This window comes from Peromyscus maniculatus, chromosome 20, assembly GCF_049852395.1.
Source record: "Peromyscus maniculatus bairdii isolate BWxNUB_F1_BW_parent chromosome 20, HU_Pman_BW_mat_3.1, whole genome shotgun sequence".
NCBI classification, from domain to species: domain Eukaryota; kingdom Metazoa; phylum Chordata; class Mammalia; order Rodentia; family Cricetidae; genus Peromyscus; species Peromyscus maniculatus.
Window position 1 is genome coordinate 11324216 of NC_134871.1, and position 20447 is coordinate 11344662.

A 20447-nucleotide genomic window follows, 5' to 3' on the forward strand; every position below is an offset into this window, starting at 1 on the left:
GGGATAACTGGAGATGGGATGGCCCCTCACTGATTTTTCCAGATTTGCTTCTACCAGGTAGGAGTCTAAGCCTCCACTGTGCTTAGACTAGGAGAGAATCGGGGGCCATTGGGCTGCATTGAGGGAGGTTACTGTCACAGTGCGCTCATCAGAGTGGTGGAAGAACCAAGGAATGAAGGGGATGGGCACAACAAGCCCACTCTTGGGCCTCTGGAGCTGTCAAACTGGGACTGCTTTTGGCAGCTTGAAAATATTCTTCTTTGTGTGAAGGCCATCAAGGAACCTCTTTGAGGCCTTGCTCAGAATCCATATCCTGAAGAAGGACCTTCCAGATTCTTCTAAGAGGTCTTGATAATAATCCTTTCTTTATATGACTTCAGGGAATAGGTGTGCTATGGACTGGGATCTTGAGTGATGCCTAGAACTTTGGAGAATGGAACATAGAGAAGACTTTTGTATTTAAGTAAAAAGACAAAAGTTACCAGGACCCTAAAGCATAAGGATTATTTTGCAGAGAATGAATAATCTCTCTGAGTTAGAACTGAATAATCATGTAAAATGTGGCAAAAGAAAAAGTATTAACAATTTATATGGCAGACTGCTTGTGGAATATCTGAAAATCCAAGGAAAGAATCATCTTTTCTTTTGTCCTAGATATCAGAAACTTCCAATACATTGATCACTCTTCATTTGGGAGAGCAGAGTGGGATTGAGCATAGAAGCGGCTTCTGAACCAGTTCTTCCAGCTGCACAGGATCTTATCAGTTTAGCCCCATGCTCAACAAGATTTCAAGCAAAAGAAAAATGCTGAAGAATTTTAAAGACAGATGTAGCATGATAAGAGCCTTGTTTAGAACAATCAGCTTGATAAAGATACAGCTCAAAACTTGGCAAGTATCAGTCAGTATCTGTTGTACTCCTTTACTGGTGAAATCACTTCTGAGTTTAAGGGTAGAACTCATGCAATTGGATATGTCAGAATAAGGGAGACAGAAGGACTCCATGTGGATAGCCGCCCATGCCTGCCTCGCATAAAACATTTTGAAACAAAATGGCAACTAGCGAATTAAGGATAGTAGAGGTATGGCTGAACAAAATGAAGGTTACAAGGGACACAACTTCGCGCTACACAAGATAGAAAAGCCGACAGCCTTGCCTCTGAGATCAGAAGCAAACCAAGGAATTCACTTTAGCCACTTGTATTGGGCGTGCTCTGGAGGCCTTAACCAGAGCCAGTAAACAAGACAAAGAAACAGAAAGCATCCCAATAGGAAAGGAAGGAGTGAAATTTTCTATTTGTAGAATACTTCATCAATTTATACATCTAAATATGCTGCAGGAATATGTGTATGTGCATACATGTATGTAGATATGTTATCTGTGTGTGTGTGTGTGTGTGTGTGTGTGTGTGTGTGTACACGCATGCACATGCATTTTTGTGAGACGTTGGTGGATTTTAAGAGGGTATTTTAGATTGGAACTGCCTATGGCCTACAGCAAATTATTTTGCCACTCCATCAATCTTTCAATCTCTTGTATAGAAATTGGGCGGTACTGATTATCTTTATAAAGTTTTGATAAAATGATGTGTATCAAATCTGTGGTTGTTTTGGATTTAATAGATGTAAAGTTTTATCTGATTTTCAAAAACTGTAAAAATCTAAATACAAGAAGACTCCACCACTAGAAGAAACACAGCTTATTCTGGTAGCTAGAAAATACAGTGCAAAAAAGAGCTAGGTAGAGCCTGTTTTCCTCTATTCTCCTCTTTTTTACTCATTTAGACCTCCCTTTAGGTAACCAGATGAAAAGTAAGCTCCTAAGACATCAGTAACAGTGTCACAGGTAGCAGAGGTAACAGAATTGGAAAGGTTTTGATTCCATGTGTAGGTAACCTACAGTATTCTTTTAAGTGTTTGGAGGAAAATAAGACAACACTACATTCCAAAACCTTCAATCTGAGGAACTCAAATAGAAGACCATCATATCTCATTGTATAACAAGAATTTTGAAATTTTCCATTAAATAAATGGTTTTAAAAAATAGAGAGAAGAGAAAAAAGTACTGAAGAAGTGGAAACTTGCCGGGCGTGGTGGCACACGCCTTTAATCCCAGCACTCGGGAGGCAGAGGCAGGCGGATCTTTGTGAGTTCGAGGCCAGCCTGGGCTACCAAGTGAGCTCCAGGAAAGGCGCAAAGCTACACAGAGAAACCCTGTCTCGAAAAAACCAAAAAAAAAAAAAAAAAAAAAAAAAAAAAGAAGTGGAAACTTTGCATTTGTCAATAAATGAGGAAAAAGTTAAAATACATATCAAAAGAATACCTAAAAAGTTCTCTAGAGCCAGATCCCAGAGTGCTCTCTGAAAAGGAAGAGACAATTACAAACCATATGGTTTATTTATTAAAACGAAATTATTAAAATTCAGCTTTCTATATAAGCATGCTCAATTGTGACTGAAAAAAAATCTTAGGAAAACACCAAATCAGAAAACTACAACTAAATTTCAAGTATTAATAAATATTTATATTTTTCTATTAACTTACATGCAAATAAAATCATAATTAGATTGAGTGAGAACAGAATGTCTTGTGTTTAATATTAAAAAAGAGAAATGAATAATATTTATATATTTCTGCTAAATAGAGAGGAGACAACAGATATTATAATATTTAAATCTACATTAATTGTGTTACTGCCAGAAAATAGGAACTCAGATCCATGAGCAACCTTAGAAACACACTTTGCTAATTATAAAAGGTTAACTCATGATAAGAATATATTGAATATGAATGGAAAAATTATTATGTTATGATACTGGAAACTTTCTTAGTTGTTTAGAAAGGAGATTTTAGTCCTTGTAGAATGCAAAAAAAAATCTAATTTTACATTGATGTACAAGTTACATGCAAAAGCTGAGGAAAATGTACTAAAAGGCTTTTATTCTCTCAATAGGTGAAGATTTCCAAGTTAAAAACAAAAACAATCAATCACCTCAGAGTGAAAGTTCCATAGTTATCTATACTTAAGACCTAAATTGCCTGTAGAAAATTTAAAGCTCCTCAAGTTAAAACACAAATTAAAAGGCAACCAACAAATTAAAATCATAGCTATAAACAATATAGCCCAGGCTTAACACCCCAATATATAAGTTCTCAGAGAGCAATAAAATAATTTGAAAAATCCTCAACTAGGAAGACAATAAAAGGAAAGGAGGTGATGTACAGCAGGAGTAAACACAGTCCACTCATAAGTGTGTGAAATAGTCTAATAATTAAAGCAATGACTACTAAAGCATTTATACATTTGTTGATATATATATATATATATATATATATATATATATATATATCAACAACTTTGGGGGAGTGCGTGGGTGCATGTGCACCTGTGGAGGCCAGGATAGGGTTCAGAGTGTTTTTACAGGTAGTTGTGAGTTATCCAACATGGATGCTGGGAACTGAACTCGGGTCCTCTGAAAGAGCAGCAAGTGCTCTTAACCACCAAACTATCTCTCCAGTCCCAACAAAGATTTTTAAAGAGTTGGATGAAAAATCATTTTCATGAGGAGCTTCCATACAGATGAATCATTTCAAGTGTCTGGATATAGGTTTGACAGATAATTCAAGAAGTCAGAAAAATATTCATGTCTTTCAACCAATTATTTCTATTATTTCCATTTTTAGAATCCCTTTCAAGGGATTAACTAGAAGGATAGGCAGAATTTTATCAAGATCTTCTTCATTGGACAGTCCAGAAGCAGGAAAAATCACCCTAATTTTCTAACAATAGAGAAATGCTTATATGATATACAATTTTGTTTGGGCATAAACATATTTTTAAATAGTATTTGATAGGATAGATAAGAGCATTCAGCATGGTCCCAATTACATCTTAAAAAAAAAAACTGCATGAGGTATGCACAAAAGATGCACTATAGGAAATACCCCATGGTGTTATTAGAGGTTATCGTCTGAATGTGACATAATAATGGATTTTGTTTTTCTTCTATTTTTCAACCTGACTACTGTGTGCCTACTGTCATGCTATACATGCAGAAAGTATTAACTACTTCTTTTAAAGAACAACCTAGTTATCCTTCCTTTTAAAGAACAACCTAGTTATCCTTTCTATCGCGATGCAGGGGGTTGTCTGTCAGTTTTCCTGGGCAGTACTTACCGACCATCTCTGCCATCATAAAGATGAAGCATATCGCTGAAGCAGCACAGAGTCTCCACTTGGCATGCACGTGCTTGTTCGACCTGTTCTCTGTGGCCTTGAAGCTGCTGTGGCAGTGATAGATGCCTCCTGCCTCTGGCGGCTCTGGCCTGTCTCCAGGACACTGATCTTTATGCACAGGTTTCTGTCGAAGTTCTCTGTTGAGGAGGAGGATTTTGACAGGAGCAAGGAGTGAACGTGGTTGCAAATACACACCTCCCTGGCAGCCCTATCCACTCTCAATGTGGCTCTCAGGACATTTGCAAACTAGCAAAAGAGTTATATAATTCGGAGCTCTATTGACATTTCCTTCTGAATTCACAACTGCTACCAATCACCACTTTTGTTGAGTTAAGGGAATAGAAGGGAAAAAAATAGAAATACTTAAAGGCAAGTCTTAATTGTTTCATTATTAAAAAGACTCTGGATATGGACAAAACCCACCACCACCACCATCATCATCAGGATAGATTGTAAGGTTTAGCAAATACACATCAGTAGATGCTACTACTTGTTTAGTATTGAGGGTCCATGAGGACTGTCAGATACCTGATCACCCATTACCTCTACCAAATACCCACTATTATAATGAAAGCTAGATCTTGCTTGTGCATCCCAAAATAGTAACTATCGCTCCTGCTCCAACACAAAGCTTAATTTGGGGACTTCCATGGGATCATAGAGAAACTATCGATAAAATTTAACTCAACTGCATAGTTTCTTGACTGGAATAAGTAAGTTTCAGAGAGGTAATGTGGTTTTCTAAGGTTAAAGAGGCAGAAACAGATGATGCAAAACCTCAGTTTTCCCACTGTGCCACAGACTAGCTGTCTGAATATCAGTGCGCCTAATTTGCTGGTGCAGATGACACTGTCCATGGAGTTTGAACTAACAGGATTTTTTAATTCAATAAACTTATTTGAAAACACTAATTAGGTACTCAGAACTAAGAACTTTACCTTCCTCGCTTTGAGAGTTAAAATTTTAAATGAGCTTCTATCTGAGGGCTTATTTTATTTGGATTATCACCATCTGAAATTAAAAGTCTGATGATTTTGACTTAGCTAATAAGTATTAGAATCACTCTAATTATTGTCATATTTGAATTTTTCTGAAAAAAATATATACATATAGTTATGGAAAAGCTAGAATTACAAAAAAAAGCATAAAGCAGAGAAAAAGTGGTGGTAACCATACCCCCCAAGATACAATTATTGATATTTTATTGGATAGTGTTGCACATATAAATATACATTTTTGTACAACGAGAGTCAATATTGGTTAGAATGTTTTGAGTTGTCTGTACAGAAAACAAAAATTGTATTGAAAAGTTAATACATGAGAATTGTTGGTTCTGCTACTGGAAACACCTAAAGGAACCCAGGCAGGCATCCAGCACTATTCAGACAAGGCTCCAGAGCCATTTCTCTCCTTTTAAGCTCTTCTTTACCCTCAGACTGAGCTTCCTCCTGACCTGGAAGGGTTGTCAGGGTGTATCAGGCTATGTCCATGGGTTTTCATATGCACGTAGAGAAGTTATCTGCCTTGGCTTGAGTCTGAAAGCCCCCTCCCCCCCCCCGCCGGAGCTCATATGCTTGAAATCATGATCACCAGCCTCTATAACTGTTTTGGAGGTTTAAAGTATGGGATTTGGCTACAGAAGTGGGCTCTAGGACCAGCCTATGAATTTTATAACTCCTCCTTGATTTTGGTCTCTTTCTCTGTGCTTTCTGGTAAAACTAAGATATGAGAGCCCCTGCCTGGTACATGCTCCCATCACAAGGAAGCTGCTTTGCCATGTTGTGACAGACAGAAATCTCTGGAAACCATGACCACAGCTGAATCTTTCCTTCCTTAAGTCGCTTTTGTTGGGTGTTTGCCACAGAAATGAGGAAGCTAATATAATATTCTCTCTCAAAATTGACCCGAGTCTGAAGGCAAACCAATTTTGTCAAATGAGACCCATCTACTATAACCAGGGGACTATTAGCTTAGAGCTCGTTACATTTAGCTGCCTAACCCAACCATGCTGCTCCTAGAACTGAGAATAGGACAATTCTACACCACCACCATCCCTCCCCAATCAACTTGGTACAGTGTGGTACACTGTTTGAAGAACAAAATATTTCCTTTAAGTATCTTATCAAGAAGGCATAACTAATCCAAGATTCATAGGTATATGCCTATGTTTTCTTTTAGATGATTTATAACTGTATAATTTCAGCACCTACCTTAATGCCTATGATTCATTTCAGTGAAGTTTTTTTTTTTTTAGTATGGTGTCAGAAATATATACAAATTAATCATTCTGCATGTGAATAATTAGTTGTCCCAAAAACATTTGTTGAAAAAAAAAATCTTCTGGAAAGAAAATTTACCCATCCAATTAATTTATATGTATATTTATGCTACTATCACATGTTGTGAATTTAACTGTATATTTACCTTTTTTCTGTGTTTTTATTCTATATTGTTTTTACCCTATATTAATCTTCTTTTATCTCTCTCTTCTACTGAAATCCTTCTTCCCCTTCCTACTTTTGTCTTCTTTTTGTATGTAACATTTTTGTGTGTGTGAGTTACCTGGATGAACAGAAAAAATATTCTCTCTAGTGTAATAGTGGCATAACAATTATGGAGATAACAAAGTGCTTTCAGATCAACTTTTTGTTAAGTTTTGAAAGCAGAATATGTGACACTTTGCAAAGTGGGTACCAGGGACTGGGATATTGTTGTGATAGGCCTGACCTTATATCTTTTTGACAAAATGTGGACTTTGGGACTGTGGATTAGAAAGGCAGTTGAATGCTTTAAGTGGGGCTTAATGGGCCATCCTAGCAGGAGCATGGAAGACAGTGGAGCCAAGGATGGTTTAAACCGTGGGGGCCCAGCTGAAGAGGTTTCAGAAGAGAAAAATACTAGAATATGGCCTAGTCAAATTCTTGTGATATTTTGGCAACGTTTGCCCAGCTGAAGAGGTTTCAGAAGAGAAAAATACTAGAATATGGCCTAGTCAAATTCTTGTGATATTTTGGCAACGTTTGCCCTTGTCCAAAAAGTCTGCCTAGGGCTAAATTAAAGAGTTATGTATTAATATCTTTGGCACAGGAGCTTTCTACACAACCTAGTATTGAATGTGTTGCTTGGTTATTAAGTGACCATGCTTATGCAGATCTATTATGAAATGGAGCAAGCTGAGCAAGGAAAAATACAAAATGTACAGTTTGAGGAGAAAGGGGGCACTAAGAAGTGTAAACAGAGTAAAGAAAATCCCACTGCTAAATGGAATAAAGGGAGTTGTGACATCAGGGCAAGATGCCACCCAGCTAAGCTTCCAACTTGTGAAAAGGAATTAAAAAGAAAGTTTACAGCCGGCGTAGCCTTTAATCCCAGCACTGGGGAGGCAGAGTCAAGAGGATCTCTGAGTTCAAGGCCAGTCTGACCTACAGAGCAAGTTCCCGGACAGCCAAGTTTAGCCAATAAAGGAAACCACTGAAGACACAGAGCTGGTCTCTGTGATGTATGTGAACAAGGAGGCCATATTGCAGCCCCAGCAAGCAGTAGCACTAGGCAACTCTAACATGGGGTTCTGGATTTAGCATCAAGGATACAATAAAGGAGTGCAGAATCTCCCTCCATGACTAAGAAAAGCCACTGAGGCCAGGCATGTATCAGGGGTATCCTTCATGGAGGCCTAGAGAGATCATTACAAGAAGCTGTAAAGGAAAAGCTGGAATTGCCTTGGAGACCCCAAGATGTTGGAGATGCCACAGTTGTGGGGTACCTGCCAAGGAGAGCCACTACCAGGAAGTGGAACCAGCCCAAGAGAAAGAAATGTGTTGTAGTCCACAAAGCTGAATGGAGTTGGAGATCTGAAGAGCATTTTGACATCTGACATAGAGATGCAGAGTTTGGACTTTTCCCAGCTGATTTTTGGTCTTGCTTTGGTCCAGTATTTCCTCCCTTTACTCTCTTCTGTAATGGTTAAGAGGTTTGCCATGAGTCTCTGAAGAGATTTTTAACTTTGGGCTTTTAAACAATGTTGAAACTGTTGTAGAATATGGAGACCTTTGAAGTTGGACTAAATGCATTTTGCACTATGATAGGGATATAAGCCTATGAGGGCCAGGGAGTGGAATATTGTAGTTTGAATGAAAATGGCCTGTATGGGCTCATAGGGAGTAGCATTATTTGAAAGGATTAGGACATATGGCCTTGTTGAAATAGATGTGACTTTTTGGAAGAAGTGTGTTACTGGGGGTAGGCTCTGATATTTCAGTTCAAGCAAGGCCCAATGGCTCCCTCTCTATTTCTGCTGCCTATTCAGATGTAGAACTCTTAGCTACCTCTCCAGAACCATGTCTGCCTGTGCGCCACCTTTCTTTCCACCATGACAATAATGGACTAACTCTCTGAAACTATATGCTTTTCTTTATGAGTTGCCATAGTCATAGTGCCTCTTCAGGGCAATAGAAACCCTAAGACAGACCTCCACATTTTTTTCAAGAGCATTGTTCCATTCTAAGCCCCTTCTGTTACCATAGAAATTGTGGAGTCTACTTGTTAACTTCTCTTAAAAAGACATCTTATGTTTTGTGTTGATCACATTAAATTCCCATATCAGTTTTTGAAATTTGACATCTTAATAGTATTAACTCTTCCACTGTACCAACATGGGGTAGTTCTCACTGAATTGTATAATTTCTACAATGTTTTGTAAATTTTAGTATAAAATTGAGCATTTTATTTATTTGATTATTATTTTTCTTTATTTTTAATTTATGAGTATGGGTGTTTTGCTTGCGTGTATGCCCATGTACCACATGTATGTAGTGTCTGCAAAGGCCAAAAGAAGGGATTGGATCCCCTGGAACTAGAATTGCAGATGGTTGTCAGCCACCATGTGGGTGTTGGAAATCAAACCCAGGTCCTCTGAAAGAACCAATGCTCTTAACCAATGAGGCATCTCTTCATCTCTTTTTAAATTAATTCTTAAGCATTATACTCTTTGTATGCCACTGTAAGGAGAATTGCTTTCTTAACTTTGTTTTCATGTATTTTTGCTATTCCTATACAAAAATGCTGTTACTTGTACATGTATTGTTTACCACTGCTTTACTGAACTTACTAAATCTAAGGTTTCTCAGTGTATTCTTTAGCATTTTTATATGTAAAATATATTATCATTTGCAAATCGATTTTTCCTTTCTAATCTGATGTCGCTCATTTTGTTTTCTTGCATGAAAGTTTTGGCTAGAATACCCAGTGCAATGTTAACTAGAAGCAGTAAGCCTGGGCATTGTGATTTTGTACCTCATCTGAAATACAATCAGACTTTTTCATAATTATGACATTCCATTTTAGGGTGTCAGGAGATTCTCTTTGGGAATGAAGAGATGGCCCAGGGTGGTGAGTGCTTAGGACTTTTGCAGAAGAACTGGATTTCAGCTCTGAGCACAGACATGAGGGTTCAACTACCTACCACATCAGGAATCTCATAACTACCTGTAAGTCCAGCCCCAGAGAACCTAGCACCCTCTTCTGGCCTCTCCAGGCATGCACACTCAAGTGCGCATGTGTGCATGCAAGTGTGTACAGGCACACACTCACAAACATATGCACACACAAAAGTAAAATAAATCTTTTAGTATGAAATGTCAAGGTATAAATCTATTTGCTTGTTTCTTTTTTTTATTAATTAGTTAGTTATTTAATTAATTAAGGTTTTTGCAAGACAGGGTCTCTCTATGTAGCCCTGGGTGTCCCAGAACTCACTATGTAAACCAGACTGACCTCAAACTCATAGAGATTCACCTACCTCTGGCTCCAAAGTGCTGGCATTAAAGATGTGCACCATCATACCCTGCTGCTTGCTTCTTCTTATACTTCACTAAGTGTGGTTCTTCTTCCCTCGGGATCATTGGCCACTGGTCCACGAGGGTGGAAGGGGTAGAAGCAGGGAACAGAGTTCGGATGGCATGGGTACAACAGAGATAGATAGCCCTCTGGAATATGACTTCAGTGAATCAGCACAACTTTATTCACAGAGTATAGGAAATATATAGGGTTGGGGAGCCTGGGGACAGACCCTAATTTGCATGAAGTAGCATGCTCCTGTCATAAGGCTTTGTATGTGGCAGTAGGGTCCTATAGCAAAGCTCCTAGTACAAGTCTTAGTTACTATATGTGCAGCAAGGGGAAGGCTTCTAACAGAAAACTATACCAAGGGTCACGCTAGAGATAAGTCAGGCATCCAGGCTTAGAGACAGCTTTCAGATAAGGTCAGTCCTCCCAGGCCTAGAGACATTCTCCAGATAAGGACAGGTAGAGAGCAGGAAGTTTCGTTGGGGAGGAAGTCTCTCCTGTTGCCAAGTTTTGGAAAGAGCTGCCAGGCCATGATAGGCTGCAACCTCTGACCATCAAGGCCTCCCAACAACTAAGTATAAAAGAACTACAAACTAACATACACCAAATTGGAGGATATTGCTTAAAGATGTTTACATTGATTTCTCTCTCTTTCTGGTACTACTATTTTGTATGAATTAGTGAATTTTGCAATGTGCCACATTTCTCTAATGATCTGTTCATTTCCTTTTAACTTTTTTCCTTACTTGCATTACGTTGGGTACATGATAATTATTGTTTTATTGTTAAGAACACTGAATTTTTGTTTTGTCAGCTAATGTCAATATCAAGGGTCTGTTATTCAGCCCTTCTAGTGATTTTTTTTTTATTTTTCTTATTGTAACTTTCCACCCTAGAAGTTGCATTTTGATGTTATAATTTCTATTTCTTTATGAGTATCCCCTATTTGTGGATTGCCATCCAGTCTCTCATTAAACATTCTTTAAACATAATTACATCTTGTTCTTTTGACATATTATTATATTATAGTAGCTGCTATTAAAACGTTTGAATTTTAAGGCCAACATTTAGACCCTTTTTAAGGCGCTTCCTATTAATGGATTTTTTTTTTACTCTTTGTACATTTTTCCCTGTTTCTTTGTATCTCATGATGTTGTTGAAATATTTAAAATATTTATTGTCATAATGCTAGATACTGATCTTATGTGAATTTTTTTGTAGTTTTTTTCTTATTTCTTTTGTTTGTTTGTTTGTTTTGTTTTTGTTTGTTTGTTTTTTCAAGACAGGGTTTCTCTGTGTAGTTTTGGTGCCTGTCCTGGATCTTGCTCTGTAGACCTCTGGCTTCGAACTCACAGAGATCCACCCGGCTCTGCCTCCCGAGTGGATTAAAGGCATGTGCCTTTGGTGACTTGGCTTATCCATTTCAGCAGCATCCATTTCCTCTGGTTTTTCATGCCTGTGAATCCCCTGCGTTCCTTGAGGAGCCCCATCCTTGTACATGTGTATCTTTACCCTCTCCTCACCCTTCAAGTGTGGTGGTCATGTCAGTTGCCCTTTCTTTGCCTGTTTCTCTCCATGGCCTCACCATTAAGTCTCTGGTTGTTCTGTCTATACGAGTTTCTCCCCCAGACTTTGGGCTCCAAATATTGCCTCCCAATTGCTCTAATATACAAATTACTCCATAATGCAGGGGGTTCAATTAAATGTTGGGCCTGTGTTAGTTTGCTTGAACTGAAGAAAGCATCACAGCATGGATAACTTAACACAATGGAAATTTATCTTCTCACAGAACTGGGGTTTAGAACTTCATGGTCAGTTTGCTCATAAATATCTGCACCAGTCACGTTCTTATTGGCTTAATTATGGCTGCCTTCGTATACCCTCTCATGGCTTTTCCTCATTGTACACACAAAGGAGGAAATGAGCTCTTTGGCTTAGCCTATGTGACTACTATCTCTGTAATGACATTTAAACTTGGTTACATCCTTAGAAGCCATATATTTTTAATAAACCCACACTGGGCCTTCAAGTGTCAACATGTGAATTTGGGGCGTGGGGAATGCAAACATCCAGCTCATCACACACCTCTTTGCAGGGTCACTGTCTGGTGCCAGGCTGTGGTTAGCATCAACTCCAGACGGGATCTGTACCTCTGACATCTCTGGCGGTTGCCACCTAACTTTTAGCTGCTCTTTCACTAGTTTATTGCTCTCATGAAGCATCAAGCCCAGTTCCTCATTTCTCAACAGAAAAAAAAGAACTCTATTGTTTTCATCCATGTTCTTCTTCTTGAAAACAGTCAGTCTCTCACTCCTTCCCGAGACACATGTTTTGTGAACATATTATTCATGTGCTGCATGTGCCCTGAGGACGACTCCAGAGACAGCAAAAATACAAAACCTGCCAGTTAAGTGTTTGTTAAGAGCACTGGAGAGAGAGCTCAGTCAGCAAAGCGCCTGCCAGGTAAGGAGAAGGGCCTGAGTTCAGCCCTCAGAAACCATATACAAAGCCAGTTGAGTGGCATGTGCTTGGAATCCCAACAGTAGACAAGCAGAGACTCACTGACCAGCCAGCCTGACCTACATACCAAGTTCCAGGCCAGCGAAAATGGAGGGAAGTATCTGAGGAATGTCCTCCACATGCACACACATCAGCACACACACACACACACACACACACACACACACACACACACACACACACACACACACACACACACACAGTTTTTGAAAAGATTCTAGCATCTTATCTCTACCATCTATCACTATTCTTGCTTCCACTGCACTTCTTTTTTTGGTTTGGTTTGGTTTGGTTTGGTTTGGTTTGGTTTGGTTTGGTTTGGTTAGATTTGGTTTGGTTTGGTTAGATTTGGTTTGGTTTGGTTAGATTTGGTTTGGTTTGGTTTGAAGACAGGGTTTCCCTGTGTAACCCTACTTGTCCTAAAACTCCCTCTGTAGACCAGGCTGGCCTCAAACTTAAGAGATCCACCTGGCTCTGCCTCCCAAGTGCTGGCATTAAAGGCGTGCGCCGCCGCCGCCGCCACCACCACCAGGCTCTACTGCGCTTCCTAACAATGGAACAAGAGTTACAAAGGAAGAAGGTACACCCTAGTGACCACGGCCCTGACAAAGCTCAATATTCCTCTGTCCTATGGCGAAGTATGTAAAAAGATAACACCCAGCAATATCTGTCATGTTAACATCTAGGCCTTGAGGCTTGCTATAGCCTGTTACCATGGTAACAGTGATACTGCTCTGGGCTTGGGCTATTTGACAGCTATCAACTTCCAGTCTTGTGCTGTCTCTATCCTGAACTTCCATGTCAAGAATCTCAGGCTTATGTAAACAGAGATAAAAAGAACAAAGGCTCTAGTCAAAAGTCAGCCCAAAGACTCCAGGTATGTGAGGAAATGCACCTTGGAGCTCCTCTTTTAGACACCAGAAGGAAATGGACTCCTGAGCTAACCAGAAGAAGGTCGTGCCTAAGTCTTCACAAATAGAACTGTGTGTTATAAGCCACCAACTGTGAAAACAGTTTATTGCAAACCAACGGCTATAGGAAACAATCCTTCTGTGGAATTAGACAAGGTTTCCTTCAAAATTCAGTATCTCGACAGCACATCACTATTTAAACAGGAATCCTGTGGTGGGTAAAAGGAATCCTCAGAGAGGGAGAAGAAAAAGTTTGTTAAGAGGCAAGGCTCAGAAATGAAAGAAGATGCAGGAGCAAGGGGATTGGAAGACGTGGAGAAAGACTAAGAAATCTACAAGGTACACATTGTCTTGGGAGCAATTAGATTAGGTTTTGAGGCCATGTAGTGTGTGGGTGCAGGAGAGGAAAGACAGTAAACTGACCCACTAAGAGTATGGATACTCTCAACTTTCAACTCAGCCATCTGACCTTACAAAGGCATGCCCTCCTTTTAGCATCCTTTTTTTTCCCCCAGTGGAAAATGGAGAGATTAGGATTTTTAAAAATCTGTTCAAGAATAAATCTTTATATTTGAAAAGAAAACACTAAATGATTTCTTATAATCTCTAAATTTTGGAAACCATATCTCATTCACCCTATGAGGTGAACAAGATCATTACTATAAACTGCTGGCTGATTGTATTACAGAATTCTAATAACCTATTTTAATAGGAATTATTGTTACTTCAATAACATAGAAGTATTCCTAGGGCTAACATCATGCTGTCCAATGTTTCTACCCGACCCCATATGAGGCTTTATTTTTAGTACTTATGAGGTCAGTAATTGACACCTCAAATTCTCTAAGAAAATAATTCTTTTAATATGTGATGATAGATGTTCATCTTGTATGCTACTCGTTTGTAAAACCAAGTTATAAATATTCTTTAGGGAAAGTCCCCTTTTCAGTTTTAATATATTTGATGTGATCAAATATAACATTGCTTTTAGATCATTAATTTGGGCCTACAAAATAAATGAAAATATTACATGCATTATTAATAAGTAAATTTTCTCTTAAAATCTACTCTGAGTCTATTTCAAGTTTTCACTTATCCACTTAACTCCTACTTGGATAGGTCTTCCCATATATACTGAGCTCTTTCTTACATACATCTTTCTTCACAATGCATACTTACATCTTTCTTTATTTTTCAATGATCTCATTATGATCCAATTTCCCCTCACTTTACTTTTTTTTTCAGGGCTTGGAATTGAACCCAGGGCTTTTGCTAGACACACGCTATCATTCTATCTCATTGCCTTACTCTCTATACAGCTTTCCCTTAAATCTATTGTGATTCTATTTTGTTTTGTTGAATCCTTATTCTATCGTTTCTGGAATTTTTTGCTCTCATCCTCAAACCCAGGTAAACCATAGCTTCTCTTAATGTTTTCTCTTAAAATTCTCATTCAATGTCCCCAGCATTATTCTGTATCTATTCTGTAATAATTCTTATACAAAACTCATATTAGTCTCTTAGTTTTAAATAAATAGACATCTAGGACTAGAAATATTTTCTTTTCAATGATATACACATCACATAAGATAGGTGTGTTCAATCAATAATTGTTTAAAATGAAAATCAAAGAATATATTACACATGATGCCAGTGAAGACAATAAAAGAAACTGAAAATATGGAAACATTAAATTCAGCTACATTTATTATAGGTACATCTACTGATATAAAATAATCCATTCACTAGTTAATCTTGAGATGAATATAACCTGGTTTTGAACCATCGTTGAAAAGTATTATTTTTTTCCTAAATATAATTTTGACAGTTTAGTCTCTAACTTAAAAACAGGAAAATGTGAAGAAAAGCAACAGCAAACGATTAGACTGTCCTTGCCTGCTTTCTGTAATAAAAACCACAGGAGGAAAACAATGCCTTGATGAAGGTTTCTTTTATGAACTTACAGTGTTTTAGGAATCACACCAACTACACAGACTACAGTATGTTTCAGGATAGGAATCACACAGATCAGACAACCTCTTCTGAGATGCTCCAAAATGACCCCAATTTGCAAAGTAGAAATTTACCATTTCAAAGCAATCATATATGTCATCTTCGTGTGTACTCGAGTCACAGAAAATGGCAATGCAGACGTAAGTGTCTCGTTACCTGTCTAGAGTGAAGGTGTACCTCTTGGTGGCTTGGTCATTCACAAGGTAAGTTCTCTCAAGAAACTCCATGGCAGCTGAGACAGGAGTTGTGACTGTTGCTGCTGACGTTTGACTCCCTGCTCCCTTTTGAAAGGAAAGGAGCGCCGGGATTCCTATATTCACACAGTTGCCTAAGAAAATAGACCAAAAGCTTCCAGTATTGAGTTAACAGGCCTCCTACATCAGTGTTGGTGGTGGGTCTGTGTAAATTTGTCTTCTTGGAAGATAATCTGGACTCTTTCTATCACCCACAGAAACTGCTTTTCTGGGAGATTTGAAGGTGGAACCATAAGAAGTCTCTTCGTGTGTGTGTGTGTGTGTGTGTGTGTGTGTGTGTGTGTGCTGTGCTGTGTTTGTGTACCCATGCACATAATGTGTGATCTCACTGTGCTTTCTAAGGGGTGGAGTTGCTCAGGGATTACCTGCTAATGCTGATGTGGGGCTCGGACCTTCAGCGCACACCTGAGTGAACTGCAAATAACCACCCTTCTGTCTTTCTCTACACTAACCTCATTTTATTTTCTTTTTGTTTGGTTCTCCCCACAAACATTTCCCCTGGGATTTAGCTCAGAGACAACCTCTAAGTGGATGTCAGGATTTTAACTCTCTTCTCCTAGGACCATTTTTGGGTTTCACTTCTGAAGTGGGGAACAAAGGTCATTAGCCACTGATATCTATGAGCTGAACCCATTCTGGATATGGCCATCTTTGAGAGCCCTTGACAAGCTCTCTGCTAGGTAAATCACATCCCTCACAGTAAAGTACATCCACCCTCAGCTGAGTGTAGAAGACCCAGCCCAGGCTGCAGCATCAGGTACATCAGTCACAGTAGATCAGGAATGGAGCCTTCTGTGTTGTTCCCAAAAGAACTTCAAAGTCACAAAATTCCAAGGATTGACACCTTCCTCAGTTGCCCATGGCCTTCCTTCCCACAGATGAGAAGGAACAGGAGCCTGGTCAAACAACAGTCACTTGAATACAGACCAAAGATCTACAAAGACTTAGTGGAGAAGACTGTGAGGCAGAGCAGAGAAGAAGAAAGTGCCCCAAACCACTTTGTCCTTGTTGCCTTCTCCCTTTTGATTCCATCTGCTGAAAACTAAGCAAGGTTTAGCCAGAATAACTTCTCAGCCTAGTGTTATGGGGGTATGCCATTTTGTCAAGCAGAGATCACTCTCAATGCCCTAATAGAATCAATGTTATCCTTTACAAGGAGAATAGGATGTCAGTGGCACTGGAAGTCAACCATGAGAAACAAGCCGCCCTTGTCTGAGGTCTATCACATCAGTGAGGAGCCATACATTCGGCAAGCTACAAAACTTCAAATATTCTCATTTGTAATATAAATTCTAAGGGCTCTGCATAGAACACTATTGTCTTTGCTCTGACCATGAAGACTCAAAGCAATAGCTCTAGGGAGGCAATCTGTCCTTGTTGGAGAAGGCATAGATCTCAGAAGCTAATGCCAGCAGACTAAAAACCAAAGTATTTCCTTCTCACGTACCCTAAGTTACCTGAGAAAAATATCAAGTTATTCTTAGAGACAAATTAGACAAAAGCAGAAAACAACTCCTAATCCATCTCGATGGCACAGGACTGTGCTCTGTTGCAGGGATCATTCGTGAGCAATTTCTGGCACAGAGGAGAGGAATCGAACCCAGAAGGATGGATGCTGAAAATACAGGCAAGCAAGTACAAATCCAGCTGAGACTCACTAAGAATGAGACAAAGGGAAGGAGAGACAACACTGGGATACAGAAAGGAGAATGCTGGCTATGGAAACCATAGAAAAGAGCAGCCCTCAAGTTTGAGACTGGTCCATAAGTTTTGTCATTAGTTTAGACATGGAGGCACAGGCATATTTAGAAGTGCTCATGATTCTGTGAGTACAGAGGTCACATAATCTTGCAATGTGGATTGCCTGTGGGCAAGCACAGGTAGTGTTGGTATAGGATAAGGTGAAGAAGAGATGAGAAAATAGGGGACAGGGATCAAACAAAATAAGACAAGAAAATATGGATTGATTCCATCTAATTATAAATTTAACTAAAAGAAATTACCCTGGTCATAGGCTCTGTACTGAAATTTCATATGTTGGGATCTTATTAAATATGCATAGCTATAAAATATGTATGGACACATGTAATATATTTAAAATTAAAAATTAAATGTCTATATTTTTAAAGTATTGAGAAATTAGATACCATTTTCATCAAATATTTATAAATTTCTAAGTGTTATTCTTGAAGATAATTACTGCACATCAAAGTATCTCGTGTAAATAGCTTTAGGGCAGAGAATAGTGGATTGTAGCAAATAAAACTTCCATGTTAGAAACAGAATTAAGTTTTGTGACCATAAATGGAAGTACAGCCAAGTTATGATCAAGAGTTGCCTTTATGTGCGGCTGGAGAGACGGCTCAGTGGTCAACAGGGCTTGCTATGCATGCAAGCCAGAGGACCTGAATCAAAGCCAGGTGCGGTGGCACTCCTGTGATTTAAGCATTAGAGGGCAGAGATGAGGGGATCTTGGGAGCTCTATGTTCAGCCAACCCACCGTCTATGGTGAATTTAAGGTAAGGTTCAGTGAATACAGTGGAGGGAGCTAGAGGAGAACACCTTACGTTTTCCACCAGCCTCTGCATGTGTGAGTATGGGTAAACCTGTCTGCACATGCACCCATTTACATACACCATGTACACATGGAAACAGTATTAAAAAATTTAAAAGGCTGATGTAAAGTATTCTCACGTTTATCACCACTTTATAAACCCATTTTAATTGCACTATCATCTTCCTTCCCAATATTTAGTCGGCGCAATGCTTAGGAAAAGTTTTATACCCTCTCCTAGCTAATGTGGGTCGCTCTGTCGTGAACTGCCCATGGAGGGTAAATAGTCCTCATTGGATACCACAGGAAACGCAGGGAATAAATTAGAAAAGCAACTCATATCAGAAGAGAAAATCCCCCTCTTGTTGACATTTGGCTTTGGTGGGCATTCCACTGTTCATCTCAGTTTCCTAGGCAACCAGCTTCCCAAGCACCCTGAATTACAGGTTGTCCTCTCCACCCACCCTCCATCATAAGCTCACTGCAACTGAAGGGGCAAAATGCAATTTACAAGAGTTACCTCTGAGAATAAATATTCTGTCAGCCACAGAATAACACGGAGATAACAGCTTTGGCTTCCTGGAGCTGGCTGTTTTCAGCACCAGTTTCTTATTAGGATTTTACAAACAATAACTATTCCTTACACACAAAAAAACATTCCTACAAGATTTTATAACATCTTATTTGCTGAGTAGGGTGGCATATATGCTGTAAGACACATATAAAGATCCAAAAACAACCATGGGAGTCAGGCTTTTCCTCTATCATCTGGGTCCCAGGGATCAAATTCAGATTGTCAGTCTTGGGGGCATGCACCCTTACCTGCTGAGCCATCTCACTAGTACAACACAGCATCCTACTTACATATTGTTTTATATTTCATTTACAGAAAATATGTATGTTTCTATGAAATGCTGCTAGGATCACCCCAGACACAGCGCTACCAATTTCTGACAATTTGTGTTCCCCTAAATAAATTTATATTTCAAAAACATTTGCTGATGCTATTGCTTGCATATAACTGTCATCTAGAAGGGGGTACAAAAGCAATCTTGTTTTCAGTCATATATTTGGTTTTTCATCATGTTTGGCTCTTTCATATTTTGTGGACAAGAAGAGGGGTATTCGTTTAATACCTGAGCTTGCAAATTAGAGAGGTTCAGTTTCAATTTCTGATGTCTGCACTTCCTTAAATGTGTGGCCTTGAACAAATTGTGTAGCCTCTGTATTTTTTCAGGTTTTTGTCTATAAAATGGGAACATTAATAAAGTTCACCACATAGTGTTTTTCTGAAGCAAAAAAGAGAAAAGTAACTAATACAATATATATATATATATATATATATATATATATATATATATATATATATATTCCGTATAATTTCCCTATGCTAGGGAATTAATATATATTTAGTTTAATTCCCTAGCATAGGACAACGATCTCTAACATATAGCCACACTGCTGTGTACTCAGTCACATTCAAGTACGATGGCCCAGTCTTAGTAAAAGGCTGTTATCTATGAATGGAAGTAACCATGAGGAAGGTAGTGGCCACTGGAAAGAGCCTGGGGCCTTGAAATCAGCATCAGTTTAGATTTTTCAAAGGCTCTAAATTCAACTGTCTCAGTTTAGACATTCATGTCTGCCTCATACTGCCCCTATCCCAGTAAAATGCCATTTCGTATCGGCCCTCCATTACAATGTTTTCTTCAACAAGGCAGGAAATCCAGTCTACTGTGGTCCAGATTTCCATGTTCCCACACAGACGATAACAGTCTTTCTTATTTCCGAATTGAATAGCATTTCCACAGCAAGGCTATTACCACTGTGTAAGTTTTTCAAAAGTTCTAATATTAAAACAAAAACATTGAAATTTTGATTGAGTTGTATTATAAACAGCATTATTAAACTTTTATTTTTATCTAAAGTAAACACATACAAAGCATCAATAATTTCAAATATTTCATATATTACTGCCAAATGAACTGAAAACCATCCAATTTTATTTTTTTCCCTTGATAAATTAGGGCCATATAACTTTTTCCTTTAACAATTTTCATTTTTAAAGATGTTGAGCATTAGAAACATGTCAGCAGAAGATCCAATTTGTATTTA

The 20447-nt window shown here is 38.7% G+C and overlaps 1 protein-coding gene across 1 annotated transcript in view; it reads right to left on the reverse strand.

The window, feature by feature from the left end:
• Slc30a8 (solute carrier family 30 member 8) overlaps positions 1–15751 on the reverse strand; it is a 40189-nt gene extending 24438 nt beyond the window's left edge. The window contains exons 1-2 of the mRNA XM_006982397.4: positions 15681–15751; positions 4177–4373 (exon numbers count right to left, since the gene is read on the reverse strand). Of these exons, the coding sequence (XP_006982459.1) occupies positions 4177–4373; positions 15681–15751 (268 nt within the window). The remainder of the gene's footprint in view (positions 1–4176; positions 4374–15680) is intronic.
• Positions 15752–20447: the final 4696 nt, after the last annotated feature.